Source organism: Sinocyclocheilus rhinocerous, unplaced genomic scaffold, assembly GCF_001515625.1.
Source record: "Sinocyclocheilus rhinocerous isolate Xijiao unplaced genomic scaffold, SAMN03320098_v1.1 scaffold711, whole genome shotgun sequence".
NCBI classification, from domain to species: domain Eukaryota; kingdom Metazoa; phylum Chordata; class Actinopteri; order Cypriniformes; family Cyprinidae; genus Sinocyclocheilus; species Sinocyclocheilus rhinocerous.
The window spans coordinates 3,290,723-3,310,001 of NW_015641018.1; the positions used below are offsets into that span (position 1 = coordinate 3,290,723).

At 36.2% G+C, this 19,279-nt stretch overlaps 2 protein-coding genes across 5 annotated transcripts in view; both read left to right on the forward strand.

Moving 5' to 3' along the window:
- Positions 1-13,174, forward strand: part of LOC107753848 (trafficking kinesin-binding protein 1-like) — a 14,325-nt gene extending 1,151 nt beyond the window's left edge. Inside the window, exons 2-16 of one of the 4 annotated variants that reach the window (XR_001641513.1) lie at positions 1,989-2,065; positions 2,178-2,294; positions 2,731-2,822; positions 2,901-3,009; positions 3,104-3,182; positions 3,277-3,407; positions 3,504-3,578; positions 3,676-3,887; positions 4,805-5,020; positions 5,114-5,433; positions 6,907-7,101; positions 7,798-7,900; positions 10,684-10,733; positions 10,831-10,925; positions 11,618-11,695. Coding sequence is in view for 3 of the 4 variants with exons in the window: in XM_016570117.1 (XP_016425603.1) it covers positions 1,989-2,065; positions 2,178-2,294; positions 2,731-2,822; positions 2,901-3,009; positions 3,104-3,182; positions 3,277-3,407; positions 3,504-3,578; positions 3,676-3,887; positions 4,805-5,020; positions 5,114-5,433; positions 6,907-7,101; positions 7,798-7,900; positions 11,618-11,801; positions 11,854-11,997 (2,054 nt within the window). In the remaining variant the exon portion in view is untranslated. Of the gene's footprint in view, positions 1-1,988; positions 2,066-2,177; positions 2,295-2,730; positions 2,823-2,900; positions 3,010-3,103; positions 3,183-3,276; positions 3,408-3,503; positions 3,579-3,675; positions 3,888-4,804; positions 5,021-5,113; positions 5,434-6,906; positions 7,102-7,797; positions 7,901-10,683; positions 10,734-10,830; positions 10,926-11,617; positions 11,802-11,853 lie in introns of those variants that run through there. The other 3 variants (XM_016570117.1, XM_016570115.1, XM_016570116.1) reach the window with 3 other exon arrangements.
- Positions 13,175-17,083: 3,909 nt separating this feature from the next.
- The window catches only part of LOC107753854 (keratin, type I cytoskeletal 19-like), a 9,773-nt gene continuing 7,577 nt past the window's right edge, over positions 17,084-19,279 (forward strand). The window contains exons 1-3 of the mRNA XM_016570127.1: positions 17,084-17,448; positions 18,156-18,284; positions 18,545-18,627. Of these exons, the coding sequence (XP_016425613.1) occupies positions 17,173-17,448; positions 18,156-18,284; positions 18,545-18,627 (488 nt within the window). The 5' untranslated portion in view covers positions 17,084-17,172. The remainder of the gene's footprint in view (positions 17,449-18,155; positions 18,285-18,544; positions 18,628-19,279) is intronic.

Consider the following 19,279-nt stretch of genomic DNA (forward strand, 5'->3'; position numbering starts at 1 on the left):
ATAAATATAATGTTAACATGAAATATAAATATACTATGTATATATATATATATATAGTCAAGGTCATTTTTTGTTTTTTTCAACAAATTATGAACTATTTCTGTATCTAGTCTGTATTTTAATCAAAAAAATTATCTTTCCTTTCCTGTTCGGTCCATTGAAGGATATTGGATTTATTGCCCGTCTTTCCACGAGAGCTAAATGACTTTGATCTGTCCAGTAACTTTATCCTGCCTGCAGAAGCTCAGTCCAGTTTCACGTAGTACAGTCTACTGTCTTACTGTCCTTAATGTCCTTAATTCTCTCAGTGACGTAAATCACAGCAGAACTGAACTCCTTTCGGGCCAGGTGAGCAGATTTAGCAGCGGCTCTCTCACTGGCCAGGAATGAATGAAAGGACACATGCGGACACTAAGCGTTGTCTACCACTCTGGTTTTGCTTCAGGATTCAGATTTGATGATGGATATGAATAATACAATCGTTCATTGTGTTAGAAAGTAAACAAAAATGACAGTTTCAGTTTCTGAATGTCTTGAATTTCAGCGGTTTCATGTTCTCGGCAGCCAAAACACACAGTGGTGTGCGCAACCCATGATTGTCTTCATTCCAAGCGAACCTGTATTTAAGTTGGTTTGCATTTTTGCTGTTTTCTTATTTCCTTTTTTATAATGTTCTTGATGGTTTTCAAAATACTATAGGCCTATAATACTATATAACATCAATAGGCCCATTTGATTTGCTCTCCAGGCTGTGTACAATAATATGGTCGGTTGTGTTGAATTTTTTCGCGTTTAGCCATTTTTGCAGTGCATTTGAGTGTCTCTAGTGTAGAAGTTTAGAGCTTTATTAATGTAGTCTCTGCGGAGCTAAGCTGTCATTTTCAGAGCTGGGAACCGCTGCCAAGCTCTTATTTTAGCAAAGTCAAACACGTTTCATTCCAGCTGAAATTTGATTATGCCTCAGGGAAAGGCAAGAACCAACCAAGTGAAAATACCTGTGCTGAAAACAGCAGAAAAATATAATGTACTTATGTAGAGGGTAGTGCTTTGCACATATTACTGAAAAAAAGAAAGAATAGAACAGAAAGCAGTATCCATATTTGACAGCAGCACCCTAACTTTTATTTTAAATTTTTTAAATTTACATTTACATTACATTTTACATTTATTTTAAATTTTTGGTTTCTTTCCTTTAAATAGAACTGATAAAAAAATAGTAATAAAAAAAAACAAAAAAAAATCTTCATTTATTTATTTATATACGTATTTATAGTTAATAGTATTATGTTTTAATATTTAAAAAAAAAAAAAAAAGTACCCTCTGGAACCTGAAAAAGCTATTCATATTCAGCAGAAATTTTGATCAGCACTTTTGTTTTATTTTATAATAAAAGTCTCTAAAGATTTGTCAAACAAGACAGAAGAAAATCATTTTAAAGACATTTATTGAATATGACGTGTAAAAAAATTATATTTATATTTCACATTTTTTTTTTATTTTAATAGATTTTATATTTTATATTAAAAAAAAATTATATTCAATTAATTATATAATATTTGTAATCATTTTTCATAAAAGAAAAGTGTACCCCCTGCAGCCTGCTGGTGGGAATCACTGGTCTGGAAGGTGTTTGTAAATCCAGGCCTGAGCAGTATTTATGAGTAGGGATGAAATTGAGAGAATTAACCCTTAATGAGGATCAGGCTGCTAAGAGGCTCTTGTTCTTGACTGCATAGACGTCTCTGTTTAACTGTCTAGTCGTGGTTGGGTCACATTGACTCTACAGTGCTGTATAATGTAGTTCTGCACAGATCACACTTGTATAAGCAGTGCTTGATCAGAGGAGTTGTTTTTTGGACACATACAGTGACGTTATTCTGAAATCTACTTCCATTTTTATTAGATTTTGTTTCATGAACCCATTAGCCAACTTTCAACAGCCTCTTTCTCACGTTCCTCCTTTCAGTATCTTTTTTTCCCTCCGCAGTGCTGTGCGCAGAGAGAGTTGGTCAAATCACAAAGACGTATCATGACATTGAGGCAGTTACACATCTGCTTGAGGAGGTGAGAGACAATTCCAAACAAACTAGTTAGTGGAAATGATGCCACTCTTCTTCCATTGATGCTTCAGTGATGACATAATAAAAGTCCCGCACATGCTCGTCTTCCTCCGCAGAAAGAGCGCGATCTGGAATTGGCAGCCAGGATTGGCCAATCACTGCTCAAGCAGAATAAAGCCCTGACTGAACGCAACAAACTACTGGATGAACAGCTGGAAATCACCAAGGAAGAGGTGATTATTGCTAAAAGAAAATGTTTTCGCTTGTTTAATCCTTGTCTATACTTAATTTTCTATCTATCTATCTATCTATCTATCTATCTGTCTGTGTCTGTCTGTCTATCTGTCTGTCTGTCTGTCTGTCTGTCTGTCTGTCCTTCATTTGATCTATCTCTATCTATCTATCTGTCTGTCTGTCCTTCATTTTATCTATCTATCTATCTATCTATCTATCTATCTATCTGTCCTTCATTCTATCTATCTATCTATCTATCTATCTGTCTGTCTGTCTGTCTGTCTTGCATTTGAATGAAAATGTTGAAAAATATTATGCATATACTGTATATAGAGTTTACTAACAGTGTCCTTCTTAATGCTATAATAGATGTTGATGCGCTCAGAGTCTTGTGTTATATGGATGCTAACGCTGACTCTGGGTCTGTTCTTACAGATTGCCCAGCTGCGTCATGAGCTCTCCATGAGAGACGATCTCCTGCACTTCTATGCCAACACTGAAGATATAGAGCATGCCTCAGAAACGCTGTGAGTTACACACACACGCACACACAGTGATCAACTACTTAATTCTGCCATACTGATAAGTGTTTCATCCTCCTTCAGACTTATACAGAGTGATTCGTCCTCATCTCTCAGCAACTACGTCAATTACGACTTGCTGCAACAGAAACTCAAGGGTTTAGAAGAGGAGAACTTCAAACTGCGCACAGAGGTGTGTTTAAATGCATGCATGCATTCACAAAAAAATATCAAAATGCTGTGCTACAACTAGTTTCATGTTTTCACACCCATCACTCTTTTTTTAGGCTAACGAGTTAACATTTGAGACGAACAGTTATGAGGAACAAGAGCAACGGCTTATGATGGTCTGTGTGGACGAACTCTGTGAGTAAATCACCCATGATGCCCTTCTTTAAGTATCTCAAATAAGTTTTTGTGATAGCAGACTAAAGTATCCTCTGCTTTTTTCTCTCACCAGCTACAGTAAACAAACAGGTCGTATCTCTGTCAGAAGAATTAGGCCGGAAGGTGGAAGATTCGCTAAGACAACAAGAGGAGATTAGTGCCCTCCTGGGACAGATTGTCGACCTGGAGCAGCGCTGCAAAGGGGTTGGACACACAAACACACACATGCTTACTCTGTTTCACAGCGTTTAGAGAATACATTTTTATAAACAAATACATCAAATTTGCTTCCAAATTCAGTTCACTGCTGAGAATGAGGAGTTAACGCAACATCTGAATGCTTCCCGGGAATCCCAGTCACAGCTTAAAACAGAGGTACAATCCTCACAATATCACAATATGCCTCCCTTTCAGTAAATGGCTTTGTGCTTGGAGTGCCAATTGATGATGTTCTGTCTCCCTCTGGTGGCAGCTGAAGGAACTGCAGGAGAGGTACTCAGAATGTGAAGACATGCTCCATGAGGCCAGAGAGGACATTAAGAACCTGCGCAATAAGAGTCTGCCCAACAGCACCGTGCAGCGTTACAGCACCCTGGCAGCAGTCCTCCCAATGGATTCACTTGCTGCTGAGATTGAAGGAACCTTCCGGAAAGGCCTAGACAGCCCAGCACCCACTGAATACAAGTTAGTACATTTAACAGCTGTCCATATACTGCAAAAAAAAAGTGTAATCAGCATTTTTGTTTTGTTTTACCTTCAAAAAATATCTAAAGATCTGTAAAACTGAGATCGAAAGATCTGTAAAAAAAATATTTACAACATTTAAAATATATTAAGTGTGTAAGATTTTCAGAAGGATATATAGAACTGTTCAAAAGTTTGAGATCAGTTCGTTTTTTGTCTTTAAAGAAATGAAACATTTTATTCGGCAAGGACACATTAAATTGATCAAAAATAACAGTAAAGATAATTATAGTGAAATTTATAATGATAATTATATTTATCATTATAATGATAATTATAAAAAAATCACAATATCTAATAAAAAAAATTAAACAGCACAGTTTTGAATATTGATAATAATAAGAAATTTCTTGAGCAGCAAATCAGCATATAAGGATGATTTCTGTAGGAATGCGGCTTTGCCATCACACAAATAAAAAGTACTTTTAAAAATATACTAAAATAGAAAAGGTATTTTAATTTGTAATGATATTTTACAATATTATTGTTTTACTGTATGTTTTATCAAATAAATGCAGCCTTGGTGAGCATAAGAAACTTCTATCAAAAACATCAGAAAAACTTTTGGACAGAAATATATTTTGAATTTCTTTATATTATAGTATTTTATAGAAAAATCATCCATTCTTAAATAAAGTATTATTATACATAATTTTGAATTTCAAGTAGCCTAAACATATTTTGTATTAACGTTTAGATATTTTACTGGGAAACATAACAAAAATTGTGATTTCCTTTTTTTTGCAGTTTATTCAAAGCCTAATTAACATGTTTTGTATATAATGTATATAAATGTGAATGTAAATGTACTATATAACCCTGCAACATGACATGTTTGTCTTGAATTCTCTGTGCAGGAATCATCCGTTGCGGGTGTTTGAGACCGTGAAAGTGGCCAATCAGGCGGCTCGGCTACGTTCCCAGATTCACTCTCCGCAGGTTCCGGGTTCGAGCCCTACATCATTACGCTCTAGTCGAATCAGTACACCACGGACCAGTTATTACGAATCAGACAATATTAGTGTCAACATGGAGGATAAGCACTCCCCTCCCACGCACACACAGGATCATGGGTCAGTGTCTGTTTATTTTCAACTTCTCACAATAATGACTGACTATTAAGAATGAATCGATTAACAATGAATAATAACATATTTCCTGCATAGGTTACTGGAGTCGAAGCGTTTGGGCCAGCCAGGTACGCCAGGTGGGCAGGATTTGGAGGAAGCGCTCCAGTCTCTCTCAGAGCGTCAGGAGAGGCACACGTCCGAGCAGCCGTTCTTCGAGGTGGAGAGAGAAAGGAAACTGCGTGCCCTGCAGAGTGGAAGCAGCGGCAGCGGCGGCGGCTCCAGCGGCTTCCTGACTCCCAACGGCAGCGTCGCATCCACAGGAACCAACTACTCCGGCACCTCCACGCATTCCTCAGGCACAGGCTCCTCCCGCTCGTATCTGCCTGAACGGCTGCAGATAGTCAAGCCGCTGGAGGGTCAGTAGATACACACACGTATAGCTTAATACAAGTCATGAAAGAGGGACGTTTAGATCAACTCTAAAATTAGGGCTGTTCAAATTAGTGGTTGACCGATATATCGGCCGATATTTGCCATTTTTTAAATATCGGCATCGGCTGTCAAAAAACCCAATATCGGTCGACCACTAGTTCAAACCACAAAATACAAATTTAAAAATGAAATAATGAATAAATAATAAAATAAAAATTACATTTTAGGGGAGTTGCACAATTTTACAACCTAAATTGCCATGTCATATAAAGATTAAATAAGGGATATTTTATTTACGTTTGCAAAGTCATGCAAGGATCCTCTCTATGATATCATTTCCTGGTTTATGTTTCTTCCTATCATGTTACCACGTATTTTCCTATCATGTTTCTGAATTTTTGGTGGATGAAAATTTTTCAAATATTATCCCTGTAAAGCCAGATATTTGAAATAATGGTCAGAAAAAAACTATTTTAAAGATGGAACAGTTTATTGAACCTTTAGAAAAATCAAAAAAGAAGGTTTGAGTATGTGTTTTTGTTAAGTATCATATTTGATACATCAGGCTTTTATGACTCATATAGTATGATATATAGGAGCTCAGACTCAAGGAGGAAAAACATCTCAGTTTTATTCATTGGCCCAAACTGACCAAAAATATGCAATTTGGTGCAGTTGCTGATATTTATGTGGTCAAAAAGTGAAATGAAATTCTGATAGCTTGTATTTTAAATACATGAGATCTTTATAACAATATAGCACTGCTTACACAAAATCCATATAACTATCAGTTGTCATGATATAATAATATCAATAATATACAATACAATAATATGTCTGATATTTATATTCTTAGTTTTATGATCAAAGCTCTGTAGTTTTTATTGTGGGGGTGAAACATATAATTCAATTCAATACAATTATGAGATGAGAGATGAACAAATAAATGTTCATCAAAAGCCTGATGTATCATATTTAACACTTATATTATTAAATACTTTTTCTAAAATCATTCTAATAAAATTTACATTTTCATCTAAAAATATTAATAAGAATAGTTAAGAAAGTTATTTCCAGATGCCTGAAAAATACCTTGTCCTCTTCAGTTAGTATATCGGTTAGAAAGTGAGTATAAGAAAGTTATTCTTACATTTACATTATAAAAATCAGTAAAGATTTGCAGCAAAAAGACACATGAACCACAACCTAAAAAACAATTTTAGAGTTACTCAAAAATGCCTTTTACTTGCTAAAAAGTCCTAACTATTAGTCAGGCAACAGAATGCATATAGTAGATTGTGCAAAGTTTTGATCTTGGTCATAATTTAGATGCCTTAGAAATGAGCATATCAAATATGATGCAGCAGGAAAGTGTGGATATTAAACTTTTTTTAGTCTAAATAGATAATAATGAAAGATCATTTTACTGACTGACTTCATCTTGCCATTGTCCACAGGCTCTGTGACTCTGCACCAATGGCAGCAGCTGGCCAAGCCCAATCTTGGGGGCATCCTGCACCCACGGCCAGGTGTCCTCACCAAAGACTTCAGAGAGCTGGACGTGGATTTCCAACATGTCTACACCCTCAACGACCTCGAGGAGGATGAGCCTGATCTCTCCAAATTCCCCAACCTCCTGCACGGCACTGTGGGTAAGAGCCCAATCACCTACAGCAACACACTTCCTTCTTAATTCTTCAGTTTGTTTGATTTTTGAAGTGGCCAAAACACTTCAGATCCAAAAAGATTTTAGTATATATATATATATATATATATATATATATACACACACACACACACATATATATTCTTTAACATACTAATGTAGATTACTTACATACTGTAGTCAGTTACTGATTACAGATTACATGATGAAAATGTACTTAGTAATGAAATCATAGTTACTCATTTTAGGTAATGTGATTTAGATTACTTTTTTTATCTGGCTTGTTTTAAACTTACTATTAAAAGTACCATATTGATATAAAAAAGCAAAGAGAAAGAAAATACATTAAATTTTTTTTATATCATCCTCATAAAATGTATTAAACATTACATTAAACCAGGGTTTCTCAAACTGGGCTTAATGTAAGCCCATATAATTAATGCTATCCATAAAAAAGTAACTTTAATCTGATTATGAGGATTTGAAAAAGTAATATACTCTAATTACGAGTACTTGATTTTTGGAATCTGATTATGTAATCCAGATTACATGTTACTACCCAGCTCTGCTTCCTAGGTATTATCATGGTTTTAATCCACCCTGCCTTCAGTGTAGTGCTGTAGGTACCTGTCATGCATAGCTGAATCTTAGCATGTGTTTGTGTTTCCTCACATGAATGCAGTCCCTTCATCCGGACCTAACATCCCTCAGACCTCACCCACACCTCCGACCACTAGCTGTCAGATCCTCCATCCCTCCGTCCTCCTCTCCTCCTTCTCCACCAGGTAAGACATGATCACGCTGGTGCCCACACAGTGCTTATTATAAGACTGTCAATCATCCATCAGAATACTCTTGTTTTTTTTCTTTTATCGGGCACATGCATAAAACAAGACAATTCTTACTCGGCCTAGGCGATAAGGCCAAAAAAAATCATATCTCACACACACACATATATATTCTTTAACATACTAATGTAGATTACTTACATACTGTAGTCAGTTACTGATTACAGATTACATGATGAAAATGTACTTAGTAATGAAATCATAGTTACTCATTTTAGGTAATGTGATTTAGATTACTTTTTTTATCTGGCTTGTTTTAAACTTACTATTAAAAGTACCATATTGATATAAAAAAGCAAAGAGAAAGAAAATACATTAAATTTTTTTTATATCATCCTCATAAAATGTATTAAACATTACATTAAACCAGGGTTTCTCAAACTGGGCTTAATGTAAGCCCATATAATTAATGCTATCCATAAAAAAGTAACTTTAATCTGATTATGAGGATTTGAAAAAGTAATATACTCTAATTACGAGTACTTGATTTTTGGAATCTGATTATGTAATCCAGATTACATGTTACTACCCAGCTCTGCTTCCTAGGTATTATCATGGTTTTAATCCACCCTGCCTTCAGTGTAGTGCTGTAGGTACCTGTCATGCATAGCTGAATCTTAGCATGTGTTTGTGTTTCCTCACATGAATGCAGTCCCTTCATCCGGACCTAACATCCCTCAGACCTCACCCACACCTCCGACCACTAGCTGTCAGATCCTCCATCCCTCCGTCCTCCTCTCCTCCTTCTCCACCAGGTAAGACATGATCACGCTGGTGCCCACACAGTGCTTATTATAAGACTGTCAATCATCCATCAGAATACTCTTGTTTTTTTTCTTTTATCGGGCACATGCATAAAACAAGACAATTCTTACTCGGCCTAGGCGATAAGGCCAAAAAAAATCATATCTCTGTATTTTTGGGCCAAATTGTGACAAACAGTATATATCTTGGTATGTTCTACATTTTTCTATTTGGATTAAAAATGCATATATTTATTTTTATAAACTTCCATCCTGCCCAATGTTGTCCAGTGAAACAATGTTTATATTAAAAGCTATGAAAACAAATATAGTCAATGTAACCATGTATTTTCCAGCGATATTGTCGACTTGATTGCACAGATACTATTTAAACTGAACTGAGCTGGATGATGACACCACTGAATTCAATGATGAACTGCCTTTAACTGAAAATTGAGTGTTTACTATTGTCCTTCTGCTTTATTGACACACTATTTTCCTATTTAATACTGTAAAGATGCTTTGACACAATCTGTTTTGTTAAAAGCACTAAATAAATAAAGGTGACTTGACTAGGCTATGCTATGTATTATGTGGAAAAATGGGCTAAAATCACATTACATTTTAACATCGTAACATTACAATCTAAAAACAGAAATAATGCTGTTTAAAGCAGAAGTTAAACTCACTAATCTAAAAATGAAAATAAATAAAAACAAAAGCACAGATTAATTGCATTATATTTTGATTAGCCCATTAGGATAGTCACTTACAGTTACAGCTACTATAAAATACACTTACTTGTAGGTTTAAAATTCTACATATGGCACATTTATTAACTAAAAACACCAGTAGGTGGCAGCAAGTCACTGTCTTAATCTGTGTTGCCAATTTAGCGACTTTTTTCCAAAAAAGTGCCTAGCGACAAATCTAGCGACTACTTGGACAAACTTTATTTCGTTTCTGAGACTCGTCGGTACTGCCGCACGAACTTTCCGAGCGCTTTTCCTCTATCTGCGTCTGGTCTGTTCAGTGAGCGGCTGAGAGGAGCAGCGCTTTCAGTTAAAATAGATATTCTCTTGCTTCTAACGCTAATTTTACATGCAAATATAGCCGAAATTACAGCGCAGGCATTGTCTTTATCTTATGTGTATTTGATTTCATCAGAAGACGCCTCAATTATAAATCAGGATTTTAGTGCAGATTAACATATTGGAAAGGAGAGTCTTAACTGGCTGCGTTTGAGTCAGTATTTCATGATTATCCCATTGTCTGACAACAGAAACAGTAAAATATATAAATGAAAACAGTTTTATTGAGAATTTGGCTCGGTATGTGAGCCCAGAGAGGCTAAAATAAAAATAAACAGCAATATGACCCAATGACTTGTGAATATGCTAATTAGCGTATGACCTCATCTTGTGACCTTTTCAAGCTCTCAAGTCTTAATGAGTGAGTCATTCATTCAAAAACGTTAATTCGTTCAATAACAAAACACTGCTGTGTGTTGCTCAGAATCACACGACAGTTCTGCTGTGGCTTAATGGAACTATTTTCGTTGGCAAAATTTAGCAAAACCAGGTAATACTGTGTCTAAAATGTAACACAATATTAACTTTTGTTTATTGAACTGTTGTATAAAATCAATATCACATTTGCAATTGTGCAGATATTTGGAAAACAAGCAGCACTCTTGTTCATGTGACATTGCTAAACTATCATAGGATATAAATGTAAGAAAAAAACCAATACAGGGGAATTTTTCCCCTCATGTCTTGAATTCTAGTCATGTAGTTCAGACGTTGTCGATTTAACACGTCTAACGTGTCAAATTGACAGCCCTAATTTTTCCACTTAAAAACAATTTAAATTAGGCACTTGGAGGAATATCAGAAATGTCTTTATCTGTTCACAACAAACCTTTATCTTAATATTTAGTATTTCCTTGCTCATTTTCCCTCCTTCCGTCTGTAACAGGAAGCGCTGGAACCGGCTCTTTGTACAGTTATAATGTCGTCCTCCATAAAGTAAGACATGTCAGGCATGGTCTCTTTGAACCCTTTACTAGGATGATCCGTCAAATTGCTAACTCTATCCACTAACTTTCTTTCTCTCTAACCTTAGGTTTCATTCATGAACAAACAAAACATCGTAGCATAACAGCATCAGGACACTATATTACTAATTCTGTCTTCTCTCCTGTACAGATTTAGGTTTAGGTGAGAAAGCTGCATGTCTCATGCATTACACATCTGTTTTAAAATAACGCTTTTCTGCTAAGGTTATGTTTTATTGGGGGAAGTTAATGTAGTAAGATCATTCTCAAAAAATGCTGGTTATGAATTCAGCTTAATTCTCAAAAAAGTTGGTGTTAAGTACTCATTAACATCTTCACATTACTAGTCTGGACTATTTTATTTTATATGATTGAAACATGGATTGGAACACCAGTCTATATCTATATATATATATATATATATTCAGAATACTCGTTTATTGACAACACTAGAGACATTAAATAGTATATATAACATATATGTAAAGTATACCTATACTGTAAAATGTAAACGTAAACAATTTTATATTATCATTAAAACGCTATAGAATGAAAAAGCCCTTCTTATGCAGGGTTTCATGAATATTTGAAATCTTGACTGAAATGTCATATTTTGAGAATGACTCGCTAACACTAGACTGTGCATGCTACATTGAAGCCTTTCTTTATATGCTGTTAACCAGCTTGTGGAAGTCTCATCATTACATTCTTTTATTCATCAGCATGATCATACACTATATGCTGTGTGTTTCTAACCGAAAAAGCTTTCACTAACACGTGTGTTCTGGCCTGTTTATTTCTGGCATGGTTTGGCTGAGTACCATCTGACACACATCTTCCTTGTTCTCTCCTCAGCCTTCGGCCCCGCAGTGCATCCGCTTGTGGGAGCTGTGAGCACGTGAGGACATCATCAGGCCTCCAGTTCATCTCTGGGTCCACGTCACACCTCCATCAGACTTCCTCCCTCGGTCTGCTACAACTTGTATCAGAGCACGGCATCTCGGCTGCAATTCATCCCAACGCCCCTCTCATTCACAGAGCCACCGCATATTCCGAGGAAACATAGCGGGGCTCTGATGGAAGTGAACAAGAAAAAAGAAAAAAGAGAAAAGGAATGGCAGGGAAACATTTTCAGCGTCAATCTTGTGGAAAAACTCAGAAGCCTGGGCCTGTACAAAGTGGTTGCCAGAGGCTTTGTGGATTTTGGTGGAAAAGAAAAACCAGCCCCACCATGAAACACAAAAAGACGTTCACCATTAAAGGTGCCATTTTGTGCATCACCCTCATTGTGGCATGCAGCTAAACTTTTCCCATTTGTAATGGGATATTCCGCAAGCCATATCAAGTTTTTATTTCTGTAGTGACTTCTTATTGGCACTGGGAATTTTAAGTATGGACTGCACCTCAAAAAATTATGAAGTCAAACACATCTGTGTTAATATCATTGTTGTTGTAGGGTGTTTTAAACACTCTTCAGAAGGGAATAGCTGTACATATGTTGACTTTTTAACACGTCCTCTTTTGTTGAGACTTTGTCTGTCACTATCAGTCTTGAAATCACTGTTTTATTGTTATGAAATTGTAGCAGCACTACAGAAAAATGCACTACGTGGCCTCAATTTTTGCTTGCTGCCAACCAAGCATCGGTGTCAGTAGTGCGTTTTGCTTCATAATAGCACTTTTCAGGGCATTCAAATCCCTTTTCTTGAGGAATGCAGGGTACATTATGTGAGGTTATGTACTGTACCTGCAGTCTAAATGCTGTAAAAATTAGAAGCTGTATTCATGATGACTGTTGGTGGTCAATTTAGGGAACATTATAGTCTTGTTGAGTGAATAGAAGTGATCTTGTGCTTTATTTTCACTGTGCTTTAATGCAGCAACACCTCATGTGATGGTACACCATGCACACACGTATGTCATGCAACTTTAATGCCACAGACACGTTTTCACCGTAATGTTTGTAATGTATATGATTGTGTTTTGCAAGAATCATGGATGCAGTAATAAAGTTAAGTGCTCTAGAGCCGTAAATTGTGAATACACAATCGGGTAATTCTAACACAGAGTCGTCTAGGGGTGAATTTGTATCACAGGATTATTCATTGAACACAGCTTTGTTTTCTTCTCCTCTCCATCAACATCTTCCATTGTGTCCACTTGTGTCTGTCAACCAAGTGAACAGAAATATGGTAATCTGTATATGGAGAAAGCCTTGTATGCTTTTGAAATTTTCAAAGGGGCATGATAAGGTGTAGTATTTACTGATCTAAAGTCTCAGACAAAATGGTTATTTAAAAAGTAATATATTTAAATAAAAATGTCTACCTGAAATGCCACTCTGTGTAAAACACAATGCCTGGTAGCCATTTTTGTAAAATATGTAAAGTGTTGTTTAAAAAAAAAAAAAAAGTCAGTAAAAGTAAACATTTATGTATTGTTAATTTACACAAAGATTAGAGGCTAATAGCGGAGTAATCATTGTATTTTTACATTAGAACAATGTTTACACACTTAGCCTCACATAAAAGCCCATGAGTTCACAAGTAACAGTTTCAGGCACTGATATTGTGTATAGCAATAAAGATTTCAGTGTATTTTTGACCTATATGTTTTTATTTGTTTATGTGTGAACTGTTTCTATTTACGCTGACAGCTTTAACAGCTAAGTTAAGAGTATCCACCTTATTTTTCTACGTGCAAGTAAGCCGTTTTTTGTAAATGTGCAAGACTTCCGGTTTGTAAATAACGAGAAGAATAACAAAGTCAAGTGTCGTAAAAACGGTTGTGTTCATTATTAAGACAATACATAAAAAATAATAATATGGTGTTTGCAATATCAAGCAGCAAAACGAGCATTTTGTACAGCTAAAAAAAGCTGGAAGCCAATGACACAGGAAGCCTCGCCACATAAAATTTACAAATGGCCGCGCCCACGGGCAAAATAAGGTGGATAAAAATTGGTTGTGGCTAGAATAGATACAGCTACGGACGGAAAGATAGTTTTATTAACGCTGAAAACGCAGTGTGAATCTTGTTACAGTTGTACACTGACACCTAGTGGTTTCACACAAAGCAAGTTCGGTTACAAATGCTATTGTAAAAATTTATTTGCAGTCAGCCATTATTGATTAATTTTTTGCAAAAATTGTGTGCAATAACGGGATGGTTACTGAGAAACTTAGTAGTATTCTGTTGGCAATTTCAACATCGCTATCCCCAAGAGGCGACCCGCTCCATGTAGCCTACAATAAAAAAAGCATTTTTAAGGCTAGTGGGCTACTGGTATGACTGTCTTCATCTTTATCACACGTGAGTCAAATTATTCGCACCCAGATGACACAAAACACATATAGTTGCAAATATATTTAATGACAAAAATCATAGTACAGAGTTTTTACAGTTAAATCTCAGTTTGTACTCCGACGCCCAAAATCTACCCAGCCTTGATAATCTGTAACGCAGTCCTCCCGCTGGATGATTTCTGCCAAAAACACCGAAGAACAGCAAGTAAGAGTGAGGCTTCGTTTCTTCTAATGTTTTACCTCCCGAGACACGCACCTGACAGTGCCTGTAAGAGCTGCCGGGACACGAGCTCTCGCTGATCCTCCGGTAATTGCACGGAACGACTCACACGGGACTGCGGTCTCTCCGGTGTCTCAGGTGGTCTCTCCGGCAGCCGTTCCGTCGCCTTTGTGTTTGCAGGTGCGTCTTTGGACAGAGGAGAGGCCACACATGCCACCGCCAGCATCGCTAAAGCGGTCAATACAACGCACTTGGCCATCATTTCTGTGAAAAACAAGTGGTTTAAATAAGTGTCGGTGCCAAATTATAATACAAAAATAAATAAAAATGCCCACATTCCTGCTGGACATCCAATTTAAGATGTTGGCATGAAACAGATTTGGAAAATGGTACATGGTTTCTAGCTGATTCAGGCTGGTTATTAACTGAAACAGCTAAAATGACCACTTGGTGGCTTGTTCATTGCTGATTCAAGATGGTCTGCCAGCTTCATACCAGCTAAAGAATCAGAAAGACCAGTTTAGACTAAAGAATCAGCTAAAGACCAGTTTAGACTACCTACAATATCAAATAGCCTAAACATTTAATTTTTCAAGATGATTTCTTAAGCATGGATATTTAAGAAAAATCAGATTTACCTGATTAGTCCTGAGCCAGAAAGGTTTTCAACAGTGTAAGGATAAAACCTTGTATTCCAAAATTACAGGTCAGTCCCTTTATATTTAAATGTTCAGGTAAAAAAAAAAGAAAAAAGGTGTGAATCAATGGAGTTGGATAATTGTTCAGGAGGAGGAGCATGTTTAAACAGAATACGTCAGACATGGCAGTAAACTGAACATGCGAAATTCAATGGTTATTTATGAGAATTTAACATAGCTAGCATTACAAAACCAAACTGTCAGGAAAGTTGTAGCGGTTAAATAATGGGAAACAGCATTACAATGAATTTGACCTGTAAAAAGGAATTAGCAGTGGATTTTTTATTCATGTCAGCATCCGAGTTCTCATCTAATCAATTGTCCTATTGTAATATTATATGATGTGAAATCAATGTGACCTTTTTAAAACCGTCATTATTGATTCAAATGAACTGGTGGAGAAAGGCTGTGACGCAAAACTTTTGATTTTATTGCCGAGGAGGAGTCTGTTGCTTCCTCTCAGGACCATTAGTTTTATGTATCTAAAGATTTTACTCAAGAACTCAAACTATATGCGTGTGAGTCTGAGGTGAACAAACAATAGCCAGTCCACCGTTGAATGCATGGTCTGTAAGGTATATGACATCAGATGCTGCTCGATTCGAGCATTTTCCCCCTTTCCATATCTTTAGCATTGGTTAATGATGATATAATGGCAATCACATTTCATCCAATCTATGAATTTGTGGAAAACACATTAACTATTCAGTTCTCATTTAATGACTGAAGCAAACCATTTCTGTATGAGCATCAAATTTCATTTTGATATTTTTTTGGGGAGCATTAAGTAATAAATGTCAGGATGAAATGCCTGTTCTGAAATTAAAAGCCTTATTACAAGAATGAAGAACAAACTGAAAGTCTTACGTCGATCCAAACATGTATGGCAAAAGAAAATGTTCTGAAGAATATCAGTAACCAGTTTCGGTTACCACTGGATTTCATTGTATAAAACATTTTCTTTTATGTTCCACAGAAGAAAGAAAGTCATACAGGTTTGGACCGACTCGTGGGAGAGTAAATGATGGCAGAGTTTTTATTTAGGTGAACTAATAAATATTTGAACAGAATCGCTTTCACTATTAATATTTAAAAAGCTTGTGTCTGCAAAATCAAAATCATGTGGTCTAAGCAACATGGAAAGATTAAAAAAAAAACAGGAAATGATACCATAAATATATTTTACCTTGAAAAATATATTTGAAGCATTTTTAAAATGACACTCTAGACAAATGATTTTCATTACTCAAAAGAAAGATGCATTTAAGTGACAGATTTTTGGAAATCTACCAAGGGGATACATGCTGTTACAAGTAAAAATCCACCGAGTGAAATACTTTCTTTGAAATGGGTCGAGCCTCATGAATTTGCATGCAAGTTCTGACAGTAGAAGTCAAAATAGTTTGAAAGCATGATTGATTTCCTATGAATTTTACCATTCACCCATTTTTAAAAAGTCAACAGCTATATCCCCTCTCTGTCAACTCTACCAGCTAATCCGTTTTTATCAGGGGTTACATCTGTACGTTTCAAGAGATGGTGACATTAGGCTACTGATGGGGGAAAATGTACTTAAGAGATGTGTTTTTACTTCATTCTGACACATGAATCCATTCATCATGAGTGATGGTTATTGTTCCGATGCATGCCATTTGAGTGTGTTTTTGTTCCAAGCTTGAGAAAGAACAATTTTTGTCATATTACCTAAATGCCAAAGCAAAACCTGATGAATGTTGTGGTGAATCCACAAAATAAATAAACATCTGAAAATGGGTTTAAGATGTGTCACATGGATGTGTATAATTAATGGCTGCATTTAAAAGAAGAAAAAGTTATAACTTTTCATAAAAGCCACTGTTAATATTTTGAACTGGCACGTGTCCAATACAAGCAATCAGTTTATACACCAGTTAAACAGTTAAAGATGTAATCACTCTAAGCCAGAAATCATTTTACAGGTTTTGGAAGGTCAAGGGTGTGATAGCAGGTTTTGAAGTCAATGGTTTTAATCTGCATCCGGGCACAGGCGGGTCTTACTCACATTCCATCTATTCACTGGAACTGGAAATCTGACACCGTGTGGGATGCAACAGGGCTATATAAGACAATCTTTAGTGCAAATTAGTTTAGGTGTTTAGTTTCGACATTGAAGGACATCCTAACTTGCACAGATCTTCTGACTCAGCCATGTCGGTCCGTCGCAGCAGTAAGACTTTCACCACTCGGAGTGTGCTCGGGTCATCTTCCTCTGGTGCACTGGTCATGAACGGAGTGGGGAGTTCAGGGGCCTCTTTGTCTTTTGGTGGACAAAACTATGGCAGCGCTGGGGGCTTTGGTGGCCGCATCTCCAGATCTTTGTCCACTTCATCTTTGACGACGGCTGGTTATGAGGTCACGCTGCATGGCAATGAGAAGCAGACAATGCAGAACCTCAATGACCGCCTGGCATCTTACCTGGAGCGGGTAACACACCTGGTTAACTTGAAATTGTAACAGAAATTACATTTTAAAAATCTTATCTTCTAATGAACACTGATGAATGATTTTTATTACACATATTTATAAAAAAATTATATACTTACATATTTTTATAATTAGTGTATAAGTCAATAACAATAACATAGTTGTATTTTTTAAAGAGCTAATATATAAACAATCAAATTATTTTACTTAATAAATATTATCTTGTAAAAGCCAAGACTAAAGTTATTTTTAAGTAAATGTTATAGCATTCTAGGTTTACATTCTGTGTTATGGATGGAACAATGCATTATAATTCTTATTCTTGTTCATTTTATTGAATTCTTATTAAGGTTTTTGTTGTTGCTTTTTGTTTGTTTGTCTTTAAGGAAAAAAATGGAAAATTTACTAAGGTTGTTCATTTTACTATTTAGTAACATTGGATTACTGTATGTGGATACAGTTATTGTCATATTTTCATATAATCATTTATAATGGTTTTATTCTAAATAGTTAGGCCTAATCAAAAAATTCAAAGAACTTTATTTCTGTCATTCTAAATCAAGTCTTAATATTTCTGCATTTCCTATGATGTAAGATTGTACAATAACAATTCGGCTACATTCAGCCTCGAATTTATGTGTTGAACTTCCACCTAGTCTCATCTTTAATGATTTTCTGAAGATCCGTGCATGTGTTTTGTGTTTTAGGTGCACACTTTAGAGCATGCCAACAAGAAACTTGAGCTGCAAATTAAGGAGTTTTACGACAACAAGAGGCCGCTGCAGAGCAAAGACATGAGTGCCCATTTCAAAACCATTTCAGAGCTCTGCACACAGGTAGAGCTGCTGTCAATCATCCCAAGGATCACACCCTTGAAATGACTGAAATGGCATTTGGTGAACGCTGCCTCACCTTGTGCCATTATGCCATGCTTTGTGTTTCAAATATCACACATACCACTGTTCACACGCAGTTTAGCATCAGTGTTAAACAGAGTGATACTTTCTCTTTTTTTAATGCAGGCATGATGTTGTTATGCTAATTTTAAAGATATATTAACATCCCGTGACTAACCCACATTATATTTTTCCAAAAGATTAACAGTCGTTTTGTGGAGAATGCTGCGCTCCGTCTGAAGCTGGACAACACCAAGCTCGCAGCTGAAGATTTTCGGCTGAAGTATGTGATGTGTAAACCGACACTCAGAGTTTCAGACTGCAGATTTCTTTTTAATTTTGAATAGAATTACACAGAATGTTTACATTTTTAGTGTTGGTTGCTTCATCTTCAGGATTATAGCTTAAAGGGGTCATATGATGCGATTTCAATTTTTCCTTTCTCTTTGGAGTGTTACAAGCTCTTGGTGCATAAAGAAGATCTGTAAAGTTGCAAAGACTAAAGTCTCAAATCCAAAGAGAGATTCTTTATAAAAGTTAAGAGTCAGCCACACCTACCTAAAACGGCTCGTTCTAACACACCCCACATGTCTACGTCACGATGTGAGAAGATTTGCATAACGCCGCCCAAACGTTCACGCAAAGAAAGAAGGCGTAACTTATATTCTCGCTGTAGTATTGTTGTTGCCACCGCCGCCATGTGCTGTGTGTTTTGTTGTGAAAGAGAAACTACTTTGTTTGGTCTTCCAAAAGAGGACACGACTACAAATCAGTGGTATTTACAACACTGTTCCAGAACACTTCAACCCAAATATCCAGATGTGTGCAGCACATGTTATGGAGGACTGTTTCCTGATCCTGGAAGAGTAGACTACAATGCCAGACTGTAAGTACATTTTCATATTTAAAGGATTTGCCACTGACGATTCAAACGC